Genomic DNA, 27286 nt, shown 5'->3' on the forward strand with positions numbered 1-27286 from the left:
CACGGACTGCACAGAAAGCGCAAAAAGCAAACCTGAAGTGCAGGCTGCCTTGCGGGCCTCTGGAGCTGGCCAGGGGCCCAGCCACTGGGAGTCAGGCAAAGGAGCAGGCCTCTAGTCCAGGGGCCAAGCCCGGGCCTCCCTGCCTAGATGGCTCAGGAAACAAGCCTGATTGGATGCAGAGGATCCAAGTGTTGATGATCAGGTCCAGTGATGCTGGGACCCATAGAACAGAGCTGCTCCTGGAATGCGTCTCCCAGTGTCTTGGCACTGGCTGCCAGGAGGTCATTCCTGGATGCCAGCTGGATTAGCGTGGTGTCTGCATGCACCATGGCCCTAAGTGTACCCAACAGTCATTACTCTGTGTCTTCCTTAGATCAGGGCTTCCCTGGTGGCTCAGATGGTAAAGAATCTGCTTGTAATGTGGGAGATTTGGGTTCGATCCCTGGCTCAGACCTCTGGGTCAGAAAGATCCCCTGGAGGAGGGAATGGCTACTCAGCCCAGTATTCTTGCCTGGAGAATTCCATGGACAGAGGAGCCTGGCGGGCTGCAGTCCATGGAATCGTAAAGAGTTGGACATGACTGAGCAACTAACACTTTTTCACTTTCACTCCTTAGGCCTGGCAGAGCTGCAGAACAAGAGAATGTCTCCTGACACACTTTAAAGAAGTTGCAGGTGCCACCAGATGGGTGGGGATATGACTGGGTGGTGGGCTCAGCCTTTTCCACGCTCCAGGAAGCCTCCCCAGCAGTTCCATTAGGCTTGGTCGCAGGCTGGCAACAGGTTCTAGCCAAAGAAAGCTGGTCTAGCAGGCACTGGTCAGACACCCACCCTGGCCCTGCAGAGGCGGTGATAGCAGGACTACAGACAGGGTGGGAGCGCAGGACCTGAGAGCTGGCTTCTGGGGCTTCTTGCAGGGACATTTCTCTCCAGCCCCAGTCCAGATCCGTGTTGTGAAGTCGCCCCTGTAAGTCCTGGCATGATGTCTCTGAGGTGCCTGCAGCCTTCAGTCCTCTGCTCTCTTCCTCCCCCGAGGGCACTTTTGACAGGCACAAGCAAACACACGCGTGTACTTCACACTTGATCCCCTCCAGCGTTCTAACCCATCATTCCCCAGATCACACTGCTGCTGCTGCTAAGTCGCTTCAGTCGTGTCCGACTCTGTGCGACCCCATAGACGGCAGCCCACTGGGCTCCCCTGTCCCTGGGATTCTCCAGGCAAGAACACTGAAGTGGGTTGCCATTTCCTTCTCCAATGCATAGGACTGAAAAGTGAAAGTGAAGTCGCTCAGTCGTGTCCGACTCTCAGCGACCCCATGGACTGTAGCCCACCAGGCTCCTCCATCCATGGGATTTTCCAGGCAAGAGTACTGGAGTGGGGTGCCATTGCCTTCGAGATCACACTGAGGCTGCGATTAACCAACCACACCTGCCCTGGGGGGCGGGGCGGGGCCGAAGGCGGGGCCAGGTGCCCCAGGACCTCGCCGTCTGCACCGCAGCCCCGCCCCTCTGTGGCCCCGCCCTACTCCTCTCTGAAGCCTAACAACCGGCGCGGGCAGGATCGCGACTCCTGTTTCCGCCCGGCAGTCAGAGTGCCGGACCAGTTTCCGGCAGCGTGTGCCGCTTGAGCCCAGCGGCTTCCAGCCGGCTGTGAGTCTTCGCTGGGAACATGGGGAAAGTGAGGAGCCTGAGGGCCCGGGTGCACCAGAATGCCGTGAGGCCCACGGGGGAGGCAGCGCCCGGCCTCGCGTCCCCCGCCCGGGAGGTAGCCCCTCTGCAGGCCTCGACTGGTGGAGTCGCGGGGAAGGTAAGCTGAGGATACTGCGGGCGGTAGGGGTGGGAAGGGGGAGCGGGTGGAAGAAGGGGGCCGCGGGCCGGAGTCGGGCGCCACACTGTGCGGCCCCAGGGTCCCCTGCCGCCCCCCGAAGCGTCCCTGCGGCCCCAGGACCGCCCTCGGCGGGCTTTGCCGCACGGTCTGTGAGCCTTTCCGGTCCACGAAGTGTTGTGGCCTCCGTGGACCGCCAGGCTCGGAGCAAGAGGTTGACTTGCTCCGCGTCTGGAGTTCTGCGAGGGAGAACCAGAAACCTTCCACCTCGACTTGTAGAAATCTGCGCTAAAAAGGTCAATATTCCTTTACGTCGTAGCTGCGCTCCAAGGAAAGGAAAGGGGTTTCCCAGGATTAAGGAAAAAAGGAAAGAGCAAACTGAAGAGATCATGCTGTACCCTGGAGCTGTTCCCTCCCCTACCCCATCCCCTGCCTTGGCGGTCCCCTCAGCCCTCCCGGCCCTGAGCAGCCGCTCGTCTTTGCCTGTGTCTGTACATTTCACATGGATGGGGTCCTGTAGGTTTCCGCCTTTGCGTTTGGTTTTTTGGACTTAGCACAGTGTTTTCAGCTCTCACGCAGGTTGTATGATGTTTAACAATGCTTCATTCTTTTTTATGGTGGAAGCACCTTCCACTGTGTGGTTAGACCGTGTTTTGTTTATCCAGGTGCTGACCCTGGAGCTGCCTGGAAGCATTTACTGGTGTTTGTAGTCAAGGGGCCAACACTTGGACAGTGGACAAAATCCTCTTGGTTTGTGGGAACCGTGGCTTTGGGTCAGTAATGCTGAAGAGAACAACCATGTTTGTTAAGCATGTGCTATGTGCCTGTCACCTTACATCTTTGTAACAGTCCCAGCCCTCATTTTGCAGGGAAAAAAACTGAGAGTTTAAATGAACTACCAAGGGCATTCAGCTGCTGATGGAGGAGATGATGTGTGATCCCAGGATCTGGCATCAATGCCCTGGCTTTCATAAAACTTTATTGGGATAGAATTCATGTCATAAAATTCATCCATTTAAAGTGTACAATTCATTGGGCATTTTAAAAAGAATATTCACAGATTTGTGCAACCGTCACTACCAATTTCTGAATGTTTTTGTCACCGCCAAAGGAAATCCCATACTTACCATCAGTCATTCTGGCAACCACGAATCTGCTTTCTGTCTCTATATATTTGCCTCTCCTGGGCATTTCATATAAATGGAATTAATACGATATGTGGCCTTTTGTGTCAGGGTTTTTTCACTGAACATGTTTTTGAGGTTTGTTCTTATAGCATTATTTTCGTAGCACTTATTTCTCTGTTGTCCTCATTCTTTTTATGGCTGAAAAATACTCCATTGTCTGAATAAACCAGACCACACTGCATTTTGTTTATCCATTCATAAGTTGGTGGATAGATTGTTTCTAATTTTTGGCTGTCATGCTGCTGCTCTGCACTAATTTTCCTGTGGATTCAGGGGACGGAATTGCTAGGATGTACAGAATTCTAAGTTGAGCTTTTGGATGAATTGCCAGTTTACTTTACACAATGGCGGCACCATTTTACATTCCCACCAGCAATACATGAGGGCTCCAATTTCTCCACATCCTCACCAGCGATTGTTGTTGTCTGTCTTTTTGATTATATCCATCCTGCTGGATGTCAGGTGGTATTCACTCTTTCGATTTGCATTTCCCTAAAAGAGTCGGACACGACTGAGCGACTGAACTGAACTGAACTGAAGAGATAATGAATAATGTTGAATTTTTTTCTTTTTTTCTGGGCTTGTTAGCTGTTTATCTTTGGAGAAATGTCTTTTCAAGTCCTTTGCTCACTTAAAAGTTGTTGTTTCTCTTTCTGTTGAGTTGTCAGAGTTATATATTCCAGATACTAAACTTTATCAGATAAATATGGTTTGCAAATATTTTTTCCACTTCAATGGGTTGTCTTTTTATCTTCTTGATATTACCCTTGGAAGCATAGAATTTTTAATTGTTGTAACATCAGTTTCTCCTGTTTTCCCTTGTTGCTTGTCCTTTGGGTGTTGTGAAATGTCAGGGTTTAGTTGAAAAGCTCAGGGGAGTCTGAGCAGTTTGGTCATGGCTCTGTCTCTTTGTTGGTATTCTCTGATGAGACATTGTCATCGTACTTCCTTGGTTCTTTAGACATGCTCTCTTTCAGTCCCGTGGCTGAGATGAGGTCATTGCCAAATCCAACACGTGGGCCCCTCGGACACAGCTTCTGTTGCCTAGGTCTTGTTTCCAGTCTCTCTGCGTGTGTCCTGCTCTGTTGTTCTTGAAAGCTGGCTGTCTTCGGAAGTGCTGGTGTTTGCAGGTCATCTCGGTTGTTCCCTGGCCTGGCTCAGCTCTTGTGTAACAGACCATTCTGCACCAGTGTGCACCCTCCTGTCTGCCTATTATGTTTTCTTGTTTTTGTGTTGTAGCCTGGCAGCCTGGGTTGGCGCAAGCCTCTTACTGTCAGATTGTGCTTCAGCCCCCGTGGCCATAGAAACCTTTGCCCTTTCCGCTGGGTGTGCCTGTGTGGCTGGGAGGCTGCCTTCACAGTTCAGTCCCACCTTCAGCAGGGACTGGAGGCTTTGCGAGTGCAGCTGGTCACTCCTGAGCCAGTGCAGCCTTGAGCTCACACTGCCTCCAACCTGCCATCATGCCGCTTCCTGGAAGCTGCCCCCAGGCCAGGGCAGCGTGGTGCCTGGCCAGTGTCTGCTCAGAGGTTGTGCCTAAGCTGCCGGGTTACTGACGCCCCTTCCAAGGCTCCCGTCCTGGAGCTTGGACCTGAATGAGGCGGCCGGGCCTCGGAGGCGGGGTCTGGGGTAGCATGGTGTGCCAGGCAGAGTGACCTGGAGGGTTGTGAGACCTCGGTGTGGGATGAATGTGGTCAGAGACCCAGAGATTGCTGGGAGAGTGTGGAGGTGGAGGAGCAGCCATGAATGACAGGAAGAGTAAGATGGTGGGAGGTTTGGGAGGAAACCTGGGTCCCCTCTCGGGGGCTCCTGAATGTTGTGATTTGTAATTGTTACTGATCCTGGGTCTAGTCTCAAATGGTCCCGAGGCTGGAGCCAGGCCCAGGGGCGGGCGTTGGGGGTTGGGGGATGAGCTGAGGCTGCAAGGAGCATGTGACCTGAGAGTCCTGGGGCCTGGGGTGGGGGTGGGCCTCGGGTTCCTCTCCAGCTCCAGCTCCTGCTCTGGAGAAGCCAGGGTCTGGCCCTCGCTGAGGGGTCTTGAAGCTGCAGAGCGAGTCTTAAGTCTCCCGTCTTGCCTCTTCAGGAGTTGGCTTGCCTGAACGCTGATGTGTTTGCTGGGACCACGATAGACCCCAGTGCCTTGGTGCAGCAGCTGGATGTGGAGACGAGGAGCGTCACCTCCATCAAGAGAGGTGAGAGCTAAGAGCGAACAGCATGGATCTTGGGGTGGGGAGCTTCGGTGCAGGCGAGCTTCCACATGCCCACAGGCACAGGCTGGAGCGCAGCTCAGGTCGCCCTGTGCACCTTATATGTGCTTTTATTTATTTATTTGGCTGCTTCGGTGTTAGTTGCATGTGGGATCTGATCCCTGACCAGGGATGGAACCCAGGCCCTCTGCAATGGGGGCATGGAGTCTTAGCCACTGGACAACCAGGGAAGCCCAAGAGGTGTTTTTTCTTTAGTGGAAAGTTTTAAAGATGTGCTGAACAGAAAGATGGTATTAAACATTCCATGTGCCTATCTCCTGCCTTTAGCACAGCGCTGGGCTATTTTGAGGCAAACAGCATTTCCGTCAGGAATCCTTTAGTCTGTATTTCTTAGGGCTCTTAGAAAAAAAAGACATACACGCCTACAGGGCTGTTAGCACACCTGAACACATCGATTGTAATAACCTTATTTCAGGTGAGCAAAGTAGAAGGATCCCCCGTCTCCCTGACGCCTCAGGCAGGATCCAGGGTGCACTGTGGCCCCCAAGCCCCTCTTCCTTCCCTTTTGTATCGTGGGGAGAGGTCTTCTTTCCGACTGCACGCCCCCCATTTCGGGCTTTGTGACGCTGTTAGCCCGGTGTCCTGCCTGGGCTGGTCCTGGAGCAGGGGGCGGCTCTCCTGCCCTGGGCAGCCACACCTCGTCCGCTCTCGGCAGGTGAAGCCTTCATGCCGCCTATGCTAGCTGCGTGTTTACGGCTGAGCGATTGAGAGAAGCGTCCTCAGTCCTGTTGAAGCACTCTGGCCTCCAGGGCAGGGCTTCCAGTGTTGAGCATTATTTTTCTGAATTTCCATGTACGGTCTGAACTGCTGCTGGAGTTGTAAGTTGTAGTTATTTCACAGGCAAGCCTATGTCGAGTGTTGCCTGTGAGATCGTGTTGTTTGCAGCTTGGTTTGGATTTTTTTTTTTTTTTTAATTTCACTGGAGAGTTATCCAGATCTCCTTGCTATTCTTTGTACATTGAGACTGTAGGGAGGGAAGCCTTCTCGTCTCTGCCCTCCTAGATTCTCAGCTAGGACCCTGCCGGTTAGACTAAGAGAAGACAGATTAACAAGAGAAAAACAGAAAAACTGCTGTGTGCAGGTCACATCCCGTGACCGTGTGCAGGCTTCGCCCAAGCCTCAGTGACAGCTCAGAGGCGTGGTGAGAACCTGGGCCTCTGGAGTATCTGAGTGAGGAGCAGCAGTGTTGTGGGCGGTGAGCATGGGGAAGGTTCGTGTATGCGGCTCCCTGTGGTCCTCATTCTGGCGTCCTTATGGCGTTAAACCTCCCCGGAGGAGGGGACCCAGGCAGTCCTCACCTCAGAAGCTCCCAGCTTGGGTCAGATGAGGGGAGTCACAACCTGCTGGCTCTGTTGGCTCCAGCCCGGAGTAATCCCGGCGCCTAGAGCGGTGTGTTTTCAGCGCCATCGTCTCACCCTTAGACCCTCCTGTTGCTTTTTGGGCTGGATCCTGCAGAGCTCTGGCTGCGTCCTGCCCGAGTACTTTCCCGTGCTCAGGGGTGGGGATCGGGGGGTACCATGGGGACTTGCCGTCGGGAGGGCAGGAAGGGTCTGGAGTCACGGCCACTCAGGCCCCTTTGGTGACCCACACGATCCAGCAGTTTTGTGTGTTAACTGGTTCTCCTGTGGTTTGTGTACTGGGCAGTTTTGATCACTTTTCTTAATCATGAAGAATTTTTATGTGTTATAGAGAGCAGCTCTTTATCATTTTGGGCAAAAACTCTTCCAGGGTTTTTGAGTTGCCGAGGGAGCTAGTCCTCCAGGGAGCCGATGGGTGCTGCCGTCCCTGCCCTCCTGCGTACCTCTGTCTTTCTCACTCTCTGTCCGTTGGCAAGTGTTGGGCACTTGGTGCTCAGCGTGGCACTCGGACATCTCACCTCTGTCCGGGGCTCGGAGGAGGGGCTGCTGAGCGGGAGGCTTGCATTCCTGCGGCAGCTGACAGACGTCCCCTCGCTGTGAGCCATGTCCACAGAGGCACAGCACACGGATCCCCACTTACCTGAGAGGGTGGGTCCCGCAGGGAACAGCCCACAACCCAGCACCTGCCTCTGACCTCCCTGTAGCGGGACCTCCATGTGGGGCTCAGGGGACCCAGCAGAGAAGCCGTGCTGCCACTGGTGTCCCTGAGAGGTGTGCAGGGAGTGGAGGGGACACAGGGCCGTGCTCTGCTGGCGCTGGTGTCCCTGAGAGGTGTGCAGGGAGTGGAGGGGACACAGGGCCGTGCTCTGCTGGCGCTGGTGTCCCTGAGAGGTGTGCAGGGAGTGGAGGGGACACAGGGCCGTGCTCTGCTGGCGCTGGTGTCCCTGAGAGGTGTGCAGGGAGTGGAGGGGACACAGGGCCATGCTCTGCTGGCGCTGGTGTCCCTGAGAGGTGTGCAGGGAGTGGAGGGGACACAGGGCCGTGCTCTGCTGGCGCTGCATCTTGAGCGTCTGTTACCTGCATCCGTCAGGCGAGCGTGGCATCTGCTGGGCAGGTGTGCTGTGGGCCTGCTCAGGACTTGTCCAGGCCCCTTCAGCCTCACACTGGTGAGGGACTAATGCACACGCACTGTCTCCTGTGCAGACGAGGCTGCGGCACCAGGGGGTGGGGGGCGATGTGGCCGAGCTCAGAGCCACGCAGCCCGCCCTGGGAGTGACTGCGGGCCCGCCCCTGGCACAGCTGTGGTGCTGTCTCAGCTCTTGCTCTCCTTCCCCCGTGCACCGTGTGGGTGGGGTGGGTCTGAGGCTTTGCACCCAGTTCGGGGAGGCCTGGGCCGGCACCAGGACCACTGGGGCCCCATCCCAGACCTGCCGAACCTTGTCTTCACACACCCCTCCAGAAGTCTCTGATGCTGCCAGGTTTAGGATACTGGCCCACAGCCTAGTGGGTCCTGCCTCTCAACTATGGGAGCACAGGAGTGCCCATCTCCTCCTGGACCCAGGGTCATCTTGGTCCTGAGCTGTGATGGGCTGTCATCGGGTCTCCTGATCAGTCCTTGTGGTCCTGGTCGCTGTCTCTGAGGTGGCAGCGCCTTGGCGCGTGCCTGTGGGCATGACAGCCTGTGCTCATAGGATTGTCTCAGTGCGCGGGAGACACTCAATTACCCTGAGCCTTCACGCTGAGTCTGAGGGGTCGTTGGAAAGGCCGCCACAGACAGCGTGGGCTGCCCGGGGAGCATGGCTGATCAGAAAGATGAGGTGTCACTTCGAGGTGGAGGGGACACTAAAATCTGAGTAGCATGGCCTGAAAACCACAGGGGTGCTAGAGGGGCAGGGAGAGAAGAAAGGAAGGTGTTTTCTTCTATGGGCTGGTCAGGGAGGAGAAGGAGCCACAGAGGAGAACATCTCTTACAGTCTGAGGGGCTGGCAGGCAGGGCCAGGAGGCAGAAGACGGGGACTGGCCAGCTCTTGGAAAGCAGTCTCTCCCCAGTCAGAAGCCTTTTTGAAAAAAAAAAAAAAAAAGTCATAGTGTACAGAAAGCTAAAGGAGAATGACAGGAGGAGAGGGCCCAGAGCTTGGAGCTCAGCAGCGGGCTGTGTGCCTGTGGCCTTGCGGCTGGCAGAGCCCTGAGAGCCCCAGTGCCGAGGGTGGAGAAGGTGGGTGGGCGGCCTGAGGCCGTGTGCTCGGGAGCCTCCTGCTGGGGGTCGGGGTAATACCAGGCCTTATTTCTGTGTTGGGGTTGAGACAAGTCTGTAACTGTGGAATACTGGGAACGGTGCCTGGGCCTGGCCTTAGGATGGGGAAGCTGTGGGCCTGACTGGCCACACGTCCCGTTGAGCGGGCCTCCTCTCTGCTGGCCGAGGCGCCCAGTTCCCAGTGGCAGGTGTCTGTCACCGTGCCCATACCTCCCTCTGCAGCAGCAGACTTGCTTCCGCATTGGCCCATGCCTTGGCTCCCTTGAGCGCTGGGCCTGGCAGCCCCCTGGGTTTGAGCTGGAGTGGTGGCCAGGGCAGACACAGGTCATGGGGAACGTGGTGTCCAGTGACTCAGCTCTGCTTGTGACCTGCTGGGCCGTGCAGGCAGGGTACCTGTCCACCTGGACGAGAGCGTCCTCACTGCGGGCTGGGGGGCAGGCAGCTCTACTGCCCACCTCCCTGGCCCCTGTGGGCATGTGCTATGCTGCCCTGTGGTCATGTGGTCCCGGGGCCTGGTGGTGCCCCCCTCCCCGGGGTCTGCTGTGCCCCCTCCCCTGCAGCCTGGACTCAGTGGGGCTGGTGGACCCCAGGGTAGGAGGGCTGGTGGGCCTTACTAGTGGCATCTCTCTCAGGGCTTCCTTTGGGAGCCCTGCCGGCCAAGGACTGCCCCCACTTTTCCTTCTGATTCAGGCAGGGGCTCAGCCTCCTAGGGGGAAGCACTGGGTTCTGAGATGATGGGCCTCCCCACCCCACAGACCGCCCCCACCCACCACCAGCAGGACTCAGCTCTGGGTGGGGACCGGGGACTGGAGGGCCAGTAGAGGTCTGGGGCCCTTCTGGGCTCCCACATCCTCTTCCCATGGGGTGCCACTTGCCAGTTCTGTTTCTAGTTCTATATTCCCTTGCACTGCGACCATGCAGGAAACAAGCTCTGTGCTCAGATAAGCGCCTGGGTGTCCCCAGTCCTCTGTACCCTGGACTGGACAGTCCTCACCCCTAGACTCAAGCGGAGGCGTGAGCAGGTGGAGGACAGGCCTGGTCGGGGACGCAGGAGCAGAAGGACCAGAGAGAGGAGGTGGCCCTGCAGCGTGTCTGCAGGGGCTCTGGGTGGAGAAGTTGGGGATGTGACGGTGGTGAGTGGCCCTGCTGGCCTGGAGGTCGCGGTGGAGGGACCGGGTTTTGGGGGCCCCAGGCAGAGAGCTCTGTGCCTGACTTCCCTCGCTCTGTAGCCGAGCTCCCCCTGCTGGCCGGCTACCACGGTCTCCTCTGAAACGCGCAGGCAGGCGCTCAGCAGAGGGCAGCAGTGCTGCACCTGGCCCTCAGGCCTGTCCCGCCTGGGGGAGGGGAAGAGGCTTGGGCAGGCTGACCTCAGGCATTGGAGGATCCGAGCACCTCCCAGAGGGGCTTGTGCTGAAGCTCCCCATCAGACCTCCCCACCTTTCCTGCAGCTGTGAGGTCAGGGCTGTGACAGAATCCAGTTCTCCTCACTCCTCTCCAAGTGGAATGGGAGGTGTCCAGGCTGAGAGGAAGCTGCCATCCATTGCATCCGGCCCTGGGCGGGGTCCGCTTTGGGTTGGAGGGGTGGTGGTTGGCTCTCCCCTCGTTCCCCCTGACCTCCAGAGGATGCGGAGGGGAGGCCTGGAGGTCTTCGGTGGACAGCAGCGTGTGTGGGTTTGGGGGCTGGAGGATACCACACTGTCCTGGTCTTGGCTGTGGCGCTGGTTGCCTGCTGCTGGAGGTGCTGTGACCTCTGTGGCCGCAAGCTCTGCGCGCCTCCCCATCTTGCCCAGGCTCTTGCCTCCTTGCCATGGGGAGGCCCTGAGGGGAGGAGCCCACAGCTTCTGGGGACACCCTGACCCTGACTGGCAGGGCCTGTGTTCTGGGTGCTCGACCAGTGAGTTGGAGGGCACAGGCCACTGCGTTGGGCCTGCTGGCAGCTGGAGGCAGGGAAGGCCACTGCTGGGCTCGTCTTGCTGTCGTCTGGTCAAGCCCGTTCTGCCTGACAGGGAAGCTGGGAAGGGCAGTCAGGTCCAGCCTGGAGGACTCTGCCTGCATGGCATCAAGGGAAGGGCTGGGCCCTCGGGCCAGTGGGAGGAGGAGGAGGACAGATGTTTCTCAGTGCCCCTTCTTGGCTCTGGGTGGGCTCTTGGCTGGTGCCACAGGCAGGAGGATTTGGCTGTGGCGTGGCTGCATGAGGATGCATCCGGACAGGCCCGGGGTGCCAAGGAGCCGGGTGCTCTGGGACCTCCAGGGCCCCGCAGGCAGTGGGGGTCAGAATCTCGGGGCAGGAAAGTGGATGGTCGCTGGCCTGTTGCATACAGCACAGGACACAGGTGGTTAGAGGGGGTGACGTTGGCAGGAAGCGTCCAGCCTGGCAGCAAGTCCCTGCCCTCCTCCTCCTAGTGGGAGGGCCGCCCTCAGGCAGTGCCTCTGGATCAGCCCTGAGGTTGGGTTCAAGTCACTGGGCTCAGGTCTCTATAAGGAGCCATGCTTCCCCAGGGAGCGGGCTGGGCTTTATCGGTGATTCCTTCTGTCCCGGTGAGTTTTCACCTGAAGTGACCCTCTCACCTGAAGCATCACTAAGATGCTCACGGTTCTGCAGCGCATGTTCCACAGCAGCTGATGTGGAGGTATGCGTTGGTCACCCTGCCTTCCCCAAAGCCTGGGCCTCACAGGGTCAGCATGCTGGGACCTGTTTCCTGAGTGTGAGTCGGGGGTCCTGGCTGCTGAGAAGGTGTCCTGGGTGGTACAGGGTGGTCTTGACCCATATGCCAACTTGTCCCTTGATCACAGGCTGCAGACTTAGGATTCCATCATTCTCCATGTGTCGTAGACTCTTTTTCTTTGAAATGATTTCAAAATCTTAGAGAAGTTATGGGATTGGGGCAGAAAAGGTGGCTTCCTGGACCTTTGGGAACAGGTGTCCGGCTTGAGTCTTGTCTGAGGTCCCCATGTGAGGCCGCCCTCTGCCTCCTGCCACCGTCCCCCTTACTCAGCTCCCGTCCCGGACAAGCCGTCCTCACCTCACCCCTGCAGCCTGGCACCCGCGTGGGCCCCGCCGTGCAGCCCCTCTGTCCCGCCTCCCTGCCTGGGCACCTGCAGCCGGCTGACCAGCCCCGGGTGACTGGCGGTCCTTCCTGCTAGGGATGAGGGGCCAGGGTGAGTGGGGAGGAGAGTGGGTCAGCCTGGGGCATGGGCAGAGGTTAGGCATGAGGCTGTGGGTGTGGGCTCTGACTTGGAGAAGAGGTGGGAGCCCCGTGGGAGTCCTGGCTTCCCTGAACTGACTGAGCAGTAGGCCACCCTGACAAGCGCGTGTCCTCTCAGCTTCTACTTAGATGCCGGAAGTCTGCGGCCATTGGATCTTGAAGAGTGCACCCGCCGGGTGTGTGTGTTGTCTCTGGGGAGACCAGTGAAAGCCCAGTGCGCGGGTGGCCTGCAGCCCCTGGGTCCCGGGTGTTCCGCAGCCACGGCCAGGTGCGGCGGCGGGCGCCCTGAACAGAGGCGCAATCTGGGCTCCTGGTCTGTCCTGCTCACATGTGTTCTCTTGGCAGGTGCTGAGGCCAAGACTGTTCTGCCCAAGAAGGAGAAGCTGAAGCTGAGGCGCGAGCGGTGGCTGCAGAGTAAGCTTCCCCGTCCTGTCCTGTCCTGTCCCCAGTGGACCCTTGTCCTGGGCTGGCTCAGAACCCGGCCTCTGGGTGGTCCGGGCCCTGGAGGAGGCGGCCTGCACTGTGACAGGCAGATGGCAGCGGGGTGGCCCTGTCACCCATGCGAGGGTCTGCACGGCCTTACCTCACTCCCCACCAGGAGTGTCACCCGCTCTCGTGGGTAAAACGTCAGAGAGGGAGTGCCTGAGGGTCAGGTGATTTATGACACGAAGTTTCTCAGATCACCTTCCCGGCCTGCATGTGGCCCTCGGGGTCCCTGGCAGAAGCTGCCGTTCACCCACTGGTGGGGTCAGGGACCCCGGCCTTCGCCCTCTTATGGGGGTGCCTTGGCCTGCCTATCAGGGTGGGTTTCTTCTTAATAATTTTGGAAAATACACTTATTTTTCATGATGCTGAATATTTGCTGGTGTTTTTCTGAAGGTTTTCTTGTGAACATTGTTTTGTTGGTTTTTTTTTTCTTACAGTTATCTTTTTAGTCTGATTTTGCTGACTTAAAACTACTTTGAAATGTTTTTTTTATGTTCTCACACAGTTAAAAATGACCAGCATTATTTTTTTCCTTGAAGGTTTTAAACAAATTATATGTTTAATAAATTAAAAATGTTTAGAGAAATGTATCAGTTTCATCCATAATTGTTAATTTTAAGTTTTCTTTCAGTTTTTGGATGTGTCTTAAGGAAATGTCCATTCATGCATTTTCTTTTCCACGGTCTGTAGCATGGGGTTGTGCAAAATATTCTTTGTAAAATGGATTTGGAAAGTTAATAGGCCGGGACCACTGGACCCCTGAATATTCTGGGCTATAGTTCTCTGATGATGTTTAAGTTTTCTTCTGTGATGGTTGGTCTTTTTTTAACTACTTGAGCTAATCTTGGTCACTCACTCATTTTCCCATAAAACCATCTAATCAGATCTCAGCCTTTATTGGCAGAGTTGCTAGTTTCTCATTATTTAACCTCTTTATTACTCTTTATTTGTATCCCCTTCTCTCTCTTCTGATTGATTTTGTCTTATCTGTTCCAGGAATGCCTGTCTTTAGTTGTCGTCTCCTGTTTTGTTTTCTAAATTGTTAGTTTCTGTTGTTTTAATACCCTGTTCTTGGTTTCTCCAGGTTTGTTTTAGTAACTTAGTCATTTATTTTTGAATGAAAGGCTAAATGTTAGCCTCTTACTGTAGCTTTAGCTACAGCTCCCAAATTTCTTTCACTGAGTACTTTATTATGAAAAGTTTTGTACAGAAAAGTGGGAAGAATTCTACAGTGGATGCCCATTTGCCCACCATCCAGACTTTACCATGAGCGCCTCACTTCTTTATCACGGCTGTCTGTCTGTCTGCCTGTCTGTCCCATCTGTCTGGTCCAGCCGCCAACCCTTGTTTTAGCTGTATGTTCCAAAGTGGATTACAGATTGAGCACACTTTCTCCCTAGTAACTCTGCTAGAGGTCAGTATTTGTTTACGGTTCTTTTTGGTTTTGATTTTGAGGTGACGTCTGCATGTAGTGGCCTGGGCCTTCACTGTGCTGTGTGGTGACTTGGGGCCAGTGCACGCGCGCACGCAGCAGAGTCCTCTCGGGACGTGGGCCGGGCCCCGCCCCCAAAGGCAGCTCCGTCTGCTCTTTTCAGGTCGAGTTCAAGCTTTGCTGCTCTGGACATCGGGTAAGGGCAGTCTTTATGTGTCTGGGTTCTCCTGCTTATCTGTGCTGGGTGGAGCTGTGGTCTGGGCCTATGTGTTGCTGAGAAGTGTTTCCTTATGTGGACACACTGCTTGGTATCCACTTTCCTGTGGATGGACACCTGGTGTCTTTTCTCTTTTTAGCTGCTGTGAATAGGCTGCGATGAACATTCTTCACAAGTCTTTTTGTGGACATATGTTTTCATTTCTCCTGGGTAAACACTTGGAATGGAATGCTGGGTCATAGGGCAGGTGTATGTTTAGTTTTACGAGCAGCTCCCAGACGTTCCTCTCCTGTGGTTGTACGCTTACGCCCCCGACAGCGCGGGGGAGTTGGGGTTGCTCGCAGCCCTTCCGGCACGCCAGTCCTGCAGTCCTGGCCGTTCTGCTGAGCGTGAGGTGCCTGTCACTGTGGTGAATGGGCGTTTTGTCTGCTGCTGCCCACTGGGGCGTCCTGACGCCCAGGCCTTGTTTCCCGAGGCTCCTGAGGGCTCTTTATTATTGAGCTCCAGGAATCCTCTGTCCTGGAGGTCAGTCTCCTCAGATGTGTTTTGCAGATAATTTTCTCCCAGACTGTAACTTGCCTATTTATTTTCTCAACAGTTTTTTTTTTTTTAACTGAACAGAAGTTTAATTTTGAGGACACTGATTTTGTCTCTTTTCTTTGCATGTTTAGTGTGTGTGCACGTGCATATGTGTGTGCACGCGTGCGTGTGCCTTGTTTAAGGAAACTGCCCAGTCCCAAGACTACCCTTCTGAAAACTTTATGGTTTTAGCTTTGATATTTAGATTTCTGATCCATCTTGATTTACATTTTCTGTGATGTGAAGCACTGGTTCAGGGTTTTCTTTCCTTTGGTTTCATCAGTGTTTGTCGTAAAGACTCTCTCCTTGTGCAGTCATCCTGATGTCTGTGGAAAGCTAACGCCTCTCACCATTGTTCTGCTCGCTGACCCTCCTCGGTTCCAGCCTGTTGAAGCTGCAGCTGTGAAGCAGGTCCTGGGGTTGGACAAGGAAGTCCTATGTCTGTCCCTCTGTTTCAAGACCGCTTTGGGGGGTCCAGGTTCTTAGCATTTCCATGTGACTGATCACAGGCTGGTCAGCTTCTTAAAGCCACCACCACCGCCGCCACCTGGTGTAGTAGTGACCTCCAGATCATCGCTTTGAATCCGTACATCACTTCAGAAGTGCTGTTTTAACAAGGCTGGGTCTTCATCCACGGACACGGTAATTTTTCCTTTAATCTTTTGTTGTTGTTCAGTCACTAAGTTGTGTCTGACTGTTTTTGACCCCATGGACTGCAGCATGCGAGGCTCCTCTGCCCTTCAGTTCAGTTCAGTCGCTCAGTGGTGTCCGACTGTTTGCGACCCCAGGAACCGCAGCACACCAGGCCTCCCTGTCCATCACCAACTCCCAGAGTCCACCCAAACCCATGTCCATTGAGTCTGATGCCATCCAACCATCTCATCCTCTGTCGTCCCCTTCTCCTGCCCTCAGTCTTTCCCAGCATCAGGATCTTCTCAAATGAGTCAGCTCTTCGCATCAGGTGGCCAGAGTATTGGAGTTTCAGCTTCAACATCAGTCCTTCCAATGATCACCCAGGACTGATCTCCTTTAGGATGGACTGGTTGGATCTCCTTGCGGTCCAAGGGACTCTCAAGAGTCTTCTCCAACACCACAGTTCAAAAGCATCAATTCTTCAGCACTCAGCTTTCTTCACAAACTCTCACATCCATACATGACCACTGGAAAAACCATAGCCTTGACTAGACAGACCTTTGTTGGCAAAGTAATGTCTCTGCTTTTTAATATGCTATCTAGGTTGGTCATAACTTTTCTTCCAAGGAGTAAGCATCTTTTAAGTTCTTCTTCACTTTCTGCCATAAGGGTCTTGTCATTTGCAAACCTGAGGTTATTGATATTTCTCCCAGCAATCTTGATTCCAGCTTGTGCTTCCTCCAGCCCAGCGTTTCTCATGATATACTCTATATACAAGTTAATAAGCATGGTGACAATATACAGCCTTGACGTACTCCTTTTCCTACTTGGAACCAGTCTGTTGTTCCATGTCCAGTTCTAACTGTTGCTTCCTGACCTGCATACAGGTTTCTCAAGAGGCAGGTCAGGTGGTCTGATATTCCCATCTCTTCCAGAATTTTCCACAGTTTATTGTGATCCACACAGTCAAAGTCTTTGGCGTAGTCAATGAAGCACTGCCCTTCACTGTCTCCCAAAGTTTGCTCTGATTCATGTCCATTAAGTTGGTGATGCCATTCAAACATCTCATCCTTTGTCATTCCCTTCTTCTCCTTCCCTCAATCTTTCCCAGCATCAGGGTCTTTTCAAATGAGTCAGCTCTCTGCAGCAGGTGGCCAGAGTATTGGAGTTTCAGCTTCAACATCAGTCCTTCCAATGATCACCCAGGACTGATCTCCTTTAGGATGGACTGGTTGGATCTCCTTGCAGTCCAAGGGACTCTCAAGAGTTCTCCAACACCACAGTTCAAAAGCATCCATTCTTCGACATTTAGCTTTCTTTGTCAACCAACTCTCACATCCGTACACCACTACTGGAAAAACCATAGCTTTGACTGTATGGACCTTTGTTGGCAAAGTAATGTCTTTACTTTTTAATACGCAGTCTAGGTTTGTCATAGCTTTCTTTCCAAGGAGCAAATGTCTTTTAATTTCATGGCTGCAGTCACCATCTGCAGTGATTTTAGAGCCCAGGGAAATAAAATCTGCCACTGTTTTTTTTTTCCCCCATCTGTTTGTCATGAAGTGATGGGACCGGATGCGATGATCTTAGTTTTTTGAATGTTGACTTTTAAGCCAGCTTTTTCACCCTCCTCTTTCACCTTCATCAAGGCCTCTTGAGCCTTTTTAGTTCCTCTTCACTTTTGCCCTTAGGGTAGTATTATATGCATATCTGAGGTTGTTGATATTTCTTCTGGAAATCTTCATTCCAGCTTATGATTCTTCCAGCATTTCGTGTGGTGTACTCTGCATATAAGTTAAATAAACAAGGTGACAATACACAGCATTGTCATACTCCTTTCCCAACTTTGAACCAGTCAGTTGTTCCATGTCTGGTTCTACTGTTGATTCTTGAGCTGTATACAGGTTTCCCAGGAGACAGGTAAGGTGGTCTGATATTCCAGTCTCTAAGAATTTTCCATAGTTTGCTGTGATCCACACAGTCAAAGGCTTTAGCTTAGTCAGTGAAGCAGAATTTTTTTGAAGCTCCCTTGGTTTCTCCATAATCCAACAAATGTTGGCAATTTGATCTCTGATTCCTCTGCCTCTTTGAAACCTAGTTTGTACATTTCCTTTCATTTAAATTTTTCTCAATTTCTGTCATCCTGTTGTGTGATTTTCAGAGTAGAGGTCTTAGATTTTTTTTTGTTTGGATAAGCTTATTGCTAACTGTTCATTAGCTTATTGCTAATAGTTTTTGAAGCTATTATAAATGGAATTCACAAAAGTTTCATTTTCCAGTTTTTACTATGTATTATTATATTATCATTTATTAATTATTATTAACTCTGTATCCTCTGATCTTGTTAAAATTGTGTGTTCTGGTAATTATCCTGTAGATTTGGTAGAATGTTTTACATAAACGATCGTGCTACAATACTTAAGATAGAGACAGTTTTACCTCTCTTTCCAGTCTCTGTTTTATGTCTTCTCTTCCTACTGCAGCAGCTGGAGGGGGTGAGGATTGTTTCTAGTCTTTGGGAGCCAAGGGCCCATGGTCACTGTCCTGTGAGCCTGCTTTGCTCAGGGTCAGTAACCTCAGGCCACGTTGGGGCATAAAGCCGGTGGTGCTCACTCGAGCTCTGTTTGTTATGGGTGAGCTGATGCGGGCAGGGAAGCAGGGGATGGTGACCAGGGTGGACGGACCCTCCTGGGAACTGTGCCTGACCTTCTGGGCACCATGTGGACTACAGGCCCTGTTGGCACTGCGCAGGCTTGAGGCGGGGTGGGGAGGAGCTGCTTGCTCGTGTCGCCCACCCCGGGCTCGGAGTCGCCCTCACCCGGGCTCGGCTGGGTCAGCGTGGGTCTGCACCGTCCCTTCTGTGGCCTGCTCCATCAGAGAATGTCTCGTGTGTATGAGACGCGGTTTCTGGTAGATAGTGTCTCAGATTGGGGAAGTTCTTCCTGTTCTTGGTTTCCTTGTGAGCTTTATCCTGAGTGGGCAGTGAATTCGTCAGATTCTGTGGACACCTCTTGTGGCAACTGCGGCCTTTTTTGAGGCAGCCGCTGCAGTGACCCGCCGGTGCATGTGCCCGTGTGCTGCCGTCGCTGCGCGCCTCAGATGTGTGCTGGGCGGACCCCGCCTGTTACTAACCCAAAACGCTGATATGCTGGCTCCTCTGTAGGCACACAGGGGTCCTGTGTCCTGCTAGGAGCCAGGCCTGCCCTGCTCTCTTTGGTCCCCTGCCTGACCCCTGACCCCCAACTCCTCCTGGGTGCTGGGCTCCCAGGGAAGAGGCACCAGCTTGACGAGCTGAATAAATTGCCCTGGTAGCATGGAGAGCCCTGGATCGTTGCCTTTAAATCCTAGTGTCCCAACACTGAGGGGTGGCCTGGGCCAGGGCCCAAGGACCCGGAGGAGGGTGATCTTTGTCCCACAGCCCAGCTCTCTGGAGTGAGGTGCAGGCCCCTGGACTGCGGCAGCCTCCTTGCGGCTGGGGCAGGTGTGTCCTGCTGGGCTTGTCTGGCTCGCCCTTGCTGGGCTTCTCTGGGCCTCTGGGGGTGACCGCTAGCTGGGAGGGGCTGCTCCTGCCAGGCTTCCCAAGTAGTCAGTTTCTGGAAATTACTCTCTTTTGGAGATGCCTGTGGGGGTCAGCACGCACCCCTCACATTTCACACACACCTCCCGCACTCAGGGTGGGCTGTCCTGAGTTGTCCAGCCCCCATTTTCCTGGCCTGCCCTGTGTCTGGTGTCATCACCGCTCCCCTGGTTACCGTGCCCACTTCCATCACCTCTCACACCTGCCCTGAGGGGCAGCTGGGCAGCCACACACCCACATCCCTTGCAAGGAAAAGGTCCCCTGTCGGGTTCGCCTGGGCTGCTGGCTGTCACCTCTCTCCTGGCTTCTCCTGGTCCCTTGGCCATACTCAGTCCACCGACCGCTCGTTGGGAGGGTACTTCCAGTTTTTTTTTTTAGAGGAGATTCAGAGTCTGCAGCTGGTTATTTATAGCCAGTAAAACTCGAACAGTAGGGAGGCGGGGAGCGTCTCTGCTCTGGTCCAGCCGTCCCAGATCCATCACAGCCTCATTTCCCAGCTTTTTAGAAGCAGAGCTTTTTTTTTTTTTTTTTTTTAAGGAATCTAATACAGAACAATTAACAAATCGCTTATCACAGATTCAGGCAGTCTCCTGGAGCAAGGTCTGCACACAGACTAGTGAGCTGGTGGGTCCACACACCACACTGTGGAGACAACGTGCTTGAGAGCGTGTTTTATTAACAGTTTCAGAATACACATTGCTTATAAAATGGAATTCAGATCTCGAGGCCCTTCCGTGTGTGGTGGCCACAGCCCTGCTGGCCGACAGCGGCCTCACCCAGCGGCTCACCCACGCCCTGCCTTCCACCTGGCACCCTGGACCTGGGCCCTGTCACCCTGTCTCTCTGGCCAATGCGCCTGCCCCTCCTCACAGCCCCCACATCGTGCAGGAGCCCCCTTGAGACCCCCCCTTGCTTTATACCTGGCCAGTGTTGGGGACCCTTCACCCTGTCACTGCCTCCCATGGGGACTACTTCTCTTTTCTGGGTGCATCCCCAGGAAGCCGACTGGGGGGCAGAGGGGAGGGTACCAGCTGCTCTGACTCTGCAGGCCCCTCTGCCTGCCCACCCCTCCGCCCACCCCCTCCTCCAGGCCTCAGGGCCCTGGCCTCCCCAAGGGCAGCTCCTCTGCCTGCAGCCTGTCTCCCCAGGCTTGTGATTCCACAGCCATCTCCAGGATTAAGGGGAGCAAGTCGCTCGGGCTGCACCCCTGTACCCCCTCCCACCCTGGGTTCCCGGCTAAACTCTGGCTATGCAGGCTGGGAGCCGGGACCCTCTGCTGCTAAAGTCCATGGCCGAACACTTGTCCTCCTGGGTCCTCTCTCACTGACCCTGTGTCCCTCTTCCTCAGAGATTGAAGCCATAAAGCTGGCGGAACAGAAGCTCAAGGCGGAGAGGAGGCGGAGGGCCACGGTGGTGGTGGGGGACCTGCAGCCCCTGAGGGACGCCCTCCCTGAGCTGTTGGAGCTGGAGACCGGCGGCCGGCGGCCCCCCACCCGACGGTGAGTGTCGTGTCCGCAGGAGAGGCTGAGCAGTGGTGTGGCCGGGCCGGGCACTGACCCTGCAGAGGCCCGTCTTGACTTGGGACACCCTTGTCTCAGGCCCAACCATGAGGTGGGGGCCCTGGGCCTTCTCAGGAGTGGGTGCCCGGTGGCGTATCGATGGCCTCCCACAGCCACTCAGCCGGGTGCTGTGCCTGGGGGTCCCTCCAGCTCCATTTTCCCACCCATTGCCCAGCCACTGCCCTTGTCACCCCAGCCCCCTGCCCCAGGCTGGGCCTTCCTCCTGGGGCTCGTCCTGCTCCCCTGGGACCCCGTGCTGCAGAAGAGTGTCCTGCTGTGCACCAGCCAGGTGTGACCGTGGCTTGACTTCAGGACGAATGGGGAGTTGTAGGCCTTCCTGTCCTATCATGGTTCCTGGACTTTCATCGTTTCCTTTGTCTTTGATTTTGTCTTTTTGAAATAATTCTTTTTCCTGCCGAATACCCCTCTGAGGAGGAAGGGTTGGGGTGGTGGGTGACAGGCTCAGGGCCCCTTGGCTGCAGAGTTAGGTGGTCAGTTCTAGCCAGTCTGGGATGGGAATGCCCAGAGTGTGGGGACCAGACGAGGAGTGGCCATCGGAGCTGAGGTTTGGTGATGGAGCTGGAGCCTGAAATGCACATTCCATTCCTGGTTCTTGAACAAAAATGTGACCCGGTCAAGCGTCCTCACCCTGCTTGCAGTTTTCTCATCCAAAAAATGTGCTTGGTGCTCCCAGAGGGGAGAGGGCTGCACAGACACCGGCCTGCAGCGGAGGAGGGCCCTGCGAGGCGGCCGGGGCGGGGGGCGCTCTCCCGGCCACTGTCACCCCGCCCCCAACCGCCTCTTGGCACCAGGAGCTGTCTGCTGAGGTAAACGTTATTCTAGAGCAGAGTTTGATGATAGAAAAGTTACGGTGGTGATGCCCAGAGTCACACGCCTCTCCTCACGTCTGACATCAGCCTGTGCGTTTGTCATAGTCAGGAGCCAGCTTCATTCATAAATAATAGTCGGCTAAAAGCTCAGTCTGTTCAGGCTCCTCAGTTTCCCCTACTGACCTTCTGCTGCCCCAGGGCTCCAGCCAGGCCCCCACGTGACATGCAGCCACCGTGTCCCCTCAGAGCGCCTCTGGGCTGTGACAGTCTCTCAGACCTTCCTGTCTTTAAGGACCTTGACGGTTTGGAGGAGGAGCCAGGCGTGTTTCAGGACGCCCCTCAGGGAAGACCACAGAGGGGAGGGGCCCTTCTCACCACGTCCCGTCCAGGGTGCGTGCCGTCACGTGACCTCCATGGTGGACGCTGACCGTGGTCGCCCGGCTCAGGCGAGTCTGGCAGGTGTCTCCACTATGCTGCCACCACCTCCCACCGTCCTCTGGGAGGAGGTCGCTGTGCCCACCCCCGGCCCGAGGAGGGGGCGCTCCCCTCCCCTGAGGACGGGACAGCTGCAGAGCCACGTGGATCCTCCTGGTTTCCTTCTCTGTCACTTGTTTACGTCAGGCTGGCCCCGGGGGTATTTATTTATTTTATGCTTTGGGCCGTGATCCAGTACGACTCTGTTCTGCTGCTGAACCGGCTCTGGCGCTGGCCCTCGGGAGTTCCTCGGTTGGCTCTGCTGTCCCACCCCGACACTCCCATCCGTGGGGGCCGTTGTGTTTTGTTTCTGAGTACGTCCCTTCCTCGGGCACAAGATGCTCCAGGCTCATCTAGGCATTTCCTCTTCCTGTCTGAGAGTCAGTGTTCCTCCAGGGAGCCCAGTCCCTTCCGCTGGAAATGGTGTGAGAGACCATGATCTGGGTGCCGACGTCTGACCACGGCTGGGGAGTCCTGGCCCCTCTCCGCAGGCTGGGGTCCCCGAGACCACCCTTAGGCTTTGCGATTCCCGTGGGACTGTTACCCTCACAGTCACGATTAGAGTGAGCCGAGGAAGGAGGGATGTGGGGAGGGCCCAGGAGAGTCGCCGCCGTGGGCCCCAGGGGGCAGCCCCGGAGTCTCGCCCAGGACCACAGGGGCCCTGCCACACTCGGCCCTGGGGTGGGCTGCGAGGCCGCAGGCTTCGATCCCTCCCCTCCATCCTGTGCCCTCCTCCCATTGGCAGGGTGGAGTGGGATTGTCGTCAGCCCCGGAGGTCTGCTGGGCCGGGTGTTTGGCCTCTTCCTGCTTCACAAGGGCAGGGCTTCTGGGGCCTGGTGCAGGAATGCCCACCCTCTCAGCTGCCCCCGGCATCAGAGTTGGGCAGGATGTGTTGTGGGGCAGCTTTGTGCCTGGGAACCCAGACCCCAAGTGCCTTGCCTGGGTCCAGTCACCTGCTGGGATACCCCAACAGAGGCCCTGGGCTGCCCCAGGTTCATCCCAAATCTGGGTGGTGTGGGGAGAGCCCGAGGTTCTGAGCAGGCCCAGTGGGCTGTTGGGTGTTCCCCCCGACAGGTGGCACTGCCCAGCACTGACCTGGCCCTCAAGCCCCTGGAGAGCCTGAGGGGCCCAAGACCAGAGCAGATGGTGCTCTGCCAGTGGTCTGCGCTCACCAGGAAGAAGGTTTGAGTCTAGAGAAAGTGGTTCCCCCATGGTCCAAAGGTTGTAGAGGACGACAGCGGGTGGCCTGACACGGGGGGGGCCTGACCCTGGGAGCTGGCGCCTGTTACCAGCTGGGCTTCCTGGACCTTGGGGCCTCGGGATCATCTACCAGTGCTGTGGATTGAGATGAGAGTCCCATTTGGTTTTGGGCCCCAGTCCCCTTGGGGTGGGTGCCACAAGGGTTTGTTCACATCAGAGGGGGAGGGATGGGGTAGCACAAGAGCCCTGAAGCTGAGAGCCACCTGGGCCCACTTGCATCCCCAGGCACTGGGTGCCAGCTGAAGGGAGCCTGTCAGGACAGCACTGGCCTGTCTTGCATTCTGGGAAACAGACTTCTGCTGGAGCAACTTCCCCAAGGGTTACCCCAAGGCATTTAGCACCCAGAGCCGCAGCCCCCAGTGCTGGCAGGGCCAGGGTCTTCTTCCAGCTCCATGGGTCTCGGGAGTGGGCAGCTGCTTCAGTTCTGGCAGGAAGGTCTTTGTCCACTCTTTGTCCCTTCTCAGTGCTCTCGGCCCTGCAGCCAGAGCTAGACCCAGGTGCTGGGTGAGCTGGGGCTCCAGCCTTTGAAGCGGGTGGGCAGGACCTGGGCTGGTGTCTAGTGTGAATGTCCCCGCCCTGGGCCACTGGGGTGAGCACAGGGGGGTCAGTTCCCTGCGCCCCCATGGCCTCCGGGAATCCACCCTGCCTGCCTTTGTCCAAAGTGGAAAACCCCAGCGGGGAGGGGCGTGCCATTCCCGTGAGCGGCCTGCCAGGCCCTGGACATGTCCTGAGGCTTGGGTGAGGGTCCTGCCTCTTCTTGCCACCCGCCCCATGTCACCCTAGGCTGCCTCTGGACCCTGAGGGGACTCCCAGGGGTGTGCTTGCACCTTGGGGCCCTTGACTGTCAGAGCAGGAAGAGGCTGTGGGAGGCCTTCTTACCTGAACTAGATGGGGATGAAGATTCAGGGCATGAAGTCCCCAGGCCTCCTGACTTCCCAGCATGGAGGCGCCACCTCCTGGGTGGGGGGCGTGGCTGGGGGAAGGGAGAACCAGGCCCTCCGGATCGGCAAGGGTGGGGCCTCCGGGAGCTCTGTGGTGGACACAGAGAGAGGTCAGTGGTGAAAGGAACAGGGCCACAGTGTCCAGGGGCTGTCTTGGGGGTCTGGAGCGGGAAGGAGTCGGGATGAAGTAGCCCCAGAGCAGCTGAGCAGGGAACAGAGGGAACATGAATAAGAAATGGGGGCTCTTGGTCTGCAGGCCAGAGTTAGGTGGTGTTTCAGGACTCACAGGTTTTCTGGGTTCCCGTTCTGCCAGGTCCTTCCTGCCGTGTGGCACCTGTAGCCTTCCAAGCCAGCCGAGAGCCCTGTGTAGACTGTGGCCTCCAGTCGAGACTCGAATGTGCGCCATGCTGACCCCTTTCTCCGTGTCCCCAGCAGGGCGGCCAGCAGGCCCCGGCCCGCCGAGCTGAGCCGGATGAGCGCCGTGCAGAGACTGCAGCTCCTGTGAGTACCACACACCCTGCCCCCCGTCCCCAAACACACACCTGCAAAGGACGCCCGGTGTCCTGCCTGCCTCCACACGGCCCATCCAGGGCTTCCCCCACCCGAGTCCTTGGTGTGTTGGGGCTCAACCTGGGGGGCGTGGACGACTGTCTCCAGGGACCAGGAAGCCCCTTCCCCTGGAGTGCTGAGGGCAGCCGCTGGGTCTTGGGGGGCTGCCCTTGGGACCCGGGTCCCAGGTGTCTTGGGAGTGTGGACACCTGGCCAATCAGTCAGCCATCCGTTGGGGTCTAAAGTCTCCCTGTTAACAGCACAGAAAGCTGGGGCATGGTGGGGTTTGACCTTGTCTTTGGGCACGCACCTGTGGAGGGTACAGGCTGGGCTCTCCACCCTGCCTCGCCACAGGGCCGTGGCGGGCCCGCCGCCCTGAGGTCCGGACCAGGTCACCTCAGTTTCAGTGGCAGAGATGTCCCTAGAGGCACCTGACCAGGTCACCCGTGGCTGTGCTGGGCTGCAGGGCCGAGGTGTGAGCTGGCCCTGGCACCTCGGGGAGGTGACGTGGCCGGCTGGGCTTAGGGATGGGCACAGAGAGGCAGCCCCCCCCGTGGACTCGGGGCCCAGGGCCTTCTGCAGGAAGGTTGGGCCCACTGCAGACCCCCATCACCACCGGGCCCGGTACCCCTGCTCCTGTGGGACCAAGCTGGCGAGGAGCTGCCGTGTGAGGTCTTGAGTGTGCAGTGCGCATTCCCCGCCTTAGACAGCAGCTCCTTGTCACAGTTGTGGCGAATGAGGGGCCTGTGTGCCCACCAACAGGCCCCAGGGCAGCCCCTCCCCTCCTACCTGAAGTGCCCCCTCCCCCGGGCTTCAGACACCCATCCGCCCCCACACCCAGACCCACCAGGCAGAACCTCATAGCCCCGCAGCCTGCCTCACACCCCGCCCCGTCCAGCCCTGGCCCAGCCCTGTGCTGGTGTCCCTCCCTGCGGGGTGGCTGTGCCGAGGCTGGCCCTGCGGTTGCTGGTTGCGCCGCACCCACCCTTCCCACTGACCTCCGCTCTCCATTCTTTCAGTGAGGAAGAACGGACGCGGTTCCAGGAGCTGCTGGCCAGTCCGGCCTATAGAGCCAGCCCTCTGCTGGCCATTGGGCAGCGGTTGGCTGAGCAGATGCAGCTGGAGGGCGGTGGGCAGCCCTGACCCCGTGGGGCGTGTGAGAGCGCCGAGGCCACCCACGAGGAGGTGCCCAGGGCCGGTTTGGCCACTGTCCCCTGGGCTGCCAGCCCCTTCCTCTGCGACACGGCTGCTGTGCTTGGCACAGGCGGGAGACAGGCAGTTGACACAGGAGTATTGTGACGACACATGTATTTTTGCAATAAAAACACTGCTGGAAACCCAAGGTGTCCATGGAGCTCAGTGCCCGCCCCACAGGAGGTGGTGCAGCCATGCGGCCGGCCTTCTCCTCGCTTTCCTCTTCCGTCTGGGTTTGTGGGCAGTGACTCGCACACGTGTGTCATATTAAGAGACAAGCCTTCTGGCTTGGTCCTCTGGGGGCTCCAGGCTGACTGCAGCTGGATGCAGCTCAGCCACTCTTCTCGCGGTGCCCTCTCTCAGGGCCTCTGACCTCTGCCCGATGTCAGGACCTTCTCCTTGACCTCACCTGTGGGGCTGGGGGGAGGACGGGGAGGTGCGGGGCGAGCCCGACGCTGCCGTCCTCTGCAGCGGCCATCCACTGCCCTCCACTGCGGCGGACTCGCTGGGAATGTGACTGAGAAGCCGAAACTGTCTGGGGATGCCCCCCGCCCTGAGCAGAGTGCCCTGCCGCCCAGATGGTTGGGGGTGGGGTGGGGGAGGAGGGCGGGTGGGAGAGACCCCCTCTCCCTCCCCACTCTTGGGAGCCTGCTGGCTGCCGTCTCTGACCTGGAGGGATTTCTGTGCTGCTTACCTTGTTTTTAATCTTCATAGAATGCGCTTGGATTATTTGGTAATAAAATTAAGTGACAAACGATTGGGTGGTTTTCATGTGCATTTTAAACTCAGTTTGCTTTCAGGGTCTGAAGGCTGGTGGGCCTGGTCTGCGGTGTCCGCCCTACAGGGCCTCTGAGGGGTTCTGGTCACCGACGGGTCTCCCCAGCCAGGCGTTCTGCAGCCCCCAGCAGTGGGCAGAGGCAGGGGCAGAGTCCTGCAAGCCCCCAGGCCTTCCAAAGTGTGCAGTCCCAGGCCTCGGAGAGGGAGTGGGGGCTGGGGGAGGGGGGAGGGGGCCAGTGGAGGAGCCCCTGAGGGGTGTGGGCGTGCAGCAGAGTGGCCTGGGGGGAGGGGGCCAGTGGAGGAGCCCCTGAGGGGGGTGGGCGTGCAGCAGAGTGGCCTGGGGGGAGGGGGCCAGTGGAGGAGCCCCTGAGGGGGGTGGGCGTGCAGCAGAGCGGCCTGGGGGGAGGGGGCCAGTGGAGGAGCCCCTGAGGGGTGTGGGCGTGCAGCAGAGTGGCCTGGGCAGTGGTGTCACCCAGCAGAAGGAGCAGCGGCTGCTAGGCCAAGGGAGCGAGGGCTCCAAGCAAGACAGATGAGACGCCAGGGCAGAGTCCGTGGCGGCGGGGGTGGTGGGTCCCCTAGGAAGACGGACCTCGGTCAACATGGCAAGCAGTGGGCACCTGCTGCTTGCCTGGAGGCGCAGGGGGCAGGATGTGAGCAGCAAGGAAAGGGGACTTGAGAGTGGGGG

General features: G+C 56.8%; 1 protein-coding gene across 3 annotated transcripts; it reads left to right on the forward strand.

Moving 5' to 3' along the window:
• Positions 1-1526: 1526 nt before the first annotated feature.
• Positions 1527-25967, forward strand: SLX9 (SLX9 ribosome biogenesis factor). 3 transcript variants are annotated; one of them, XM_006060814.4, is made up of 6 exons: positions 1527-1806; positions 5092-5200; positions 12439-12507; positions 20366-20516; positions 24395-24582; positions 25650-25967. In XM_006060814.4, the coding sequence occupies exons 1-5, from the start codon at positions 1669-1671 to the stop codon at positions 24546-24548; spliced, it is 621 nt and encodes a 206-aa protein (XP_006060876.3). In that variant the 5' UTR covers positions 1527-1668; the 3' UTR covers positions 24549-24582; positions 25650-25967. The 3 variants fall into 3 exon arrangements, with proteins under 3 accessions (XP_006060876.3, XP_006060874.4, XP_006060875.4); XM_006060812.4 differs by having other exon boundaries at positions 1533-1806; positions 24514-24582; XM_006060813.4 differs by having other exon boundaries at positions 1536-1806; positions 24517-24582.
• The last annotated feature ends 1319 nt before the right edge of the window (positions 25968-27286 follow it).

The sequence above is a fragment of the Bubalus bubalis genome, chromosome 1 (genome assembly GCF_019923935.1).
Source record: "Bubalus bubalis isolate 160015118507 breed Murrah chromosome 1, NDDB_SH_1, whole genome shotgun sequence".
In the NCBI taxonomy this organism is placed as follows: Eukaryota; Metazoa; Chordata; class Mammalia; order Artiodactyla; family Bovidae; genus Bubalus; species Bubalus bubalis.

Coding starts and splice junctions, on each gene's coding strand:
- SLX9 (XM_006060812.4), top strand. CDS start 1,669: ATGGGGAAAGTGAGGAGCCTGAGGGCCCGGGTGCACCAGAATGCCGTG. Junction 1,807..5,091: donor CTGGTGGAGTCGCGGGGAAG/GTAAGCTGAGGA, acceptor TTGCCTCTTCAG/GAGTTGGCTTGCCTGAACGC. Junction 24,583..25,649: donor GTGCAGAGACTGCAGCTCCT/GTGAGTACCACA, acceptor CCATTCTTTCAG/TGAGGAAGAACGGACGCGGT.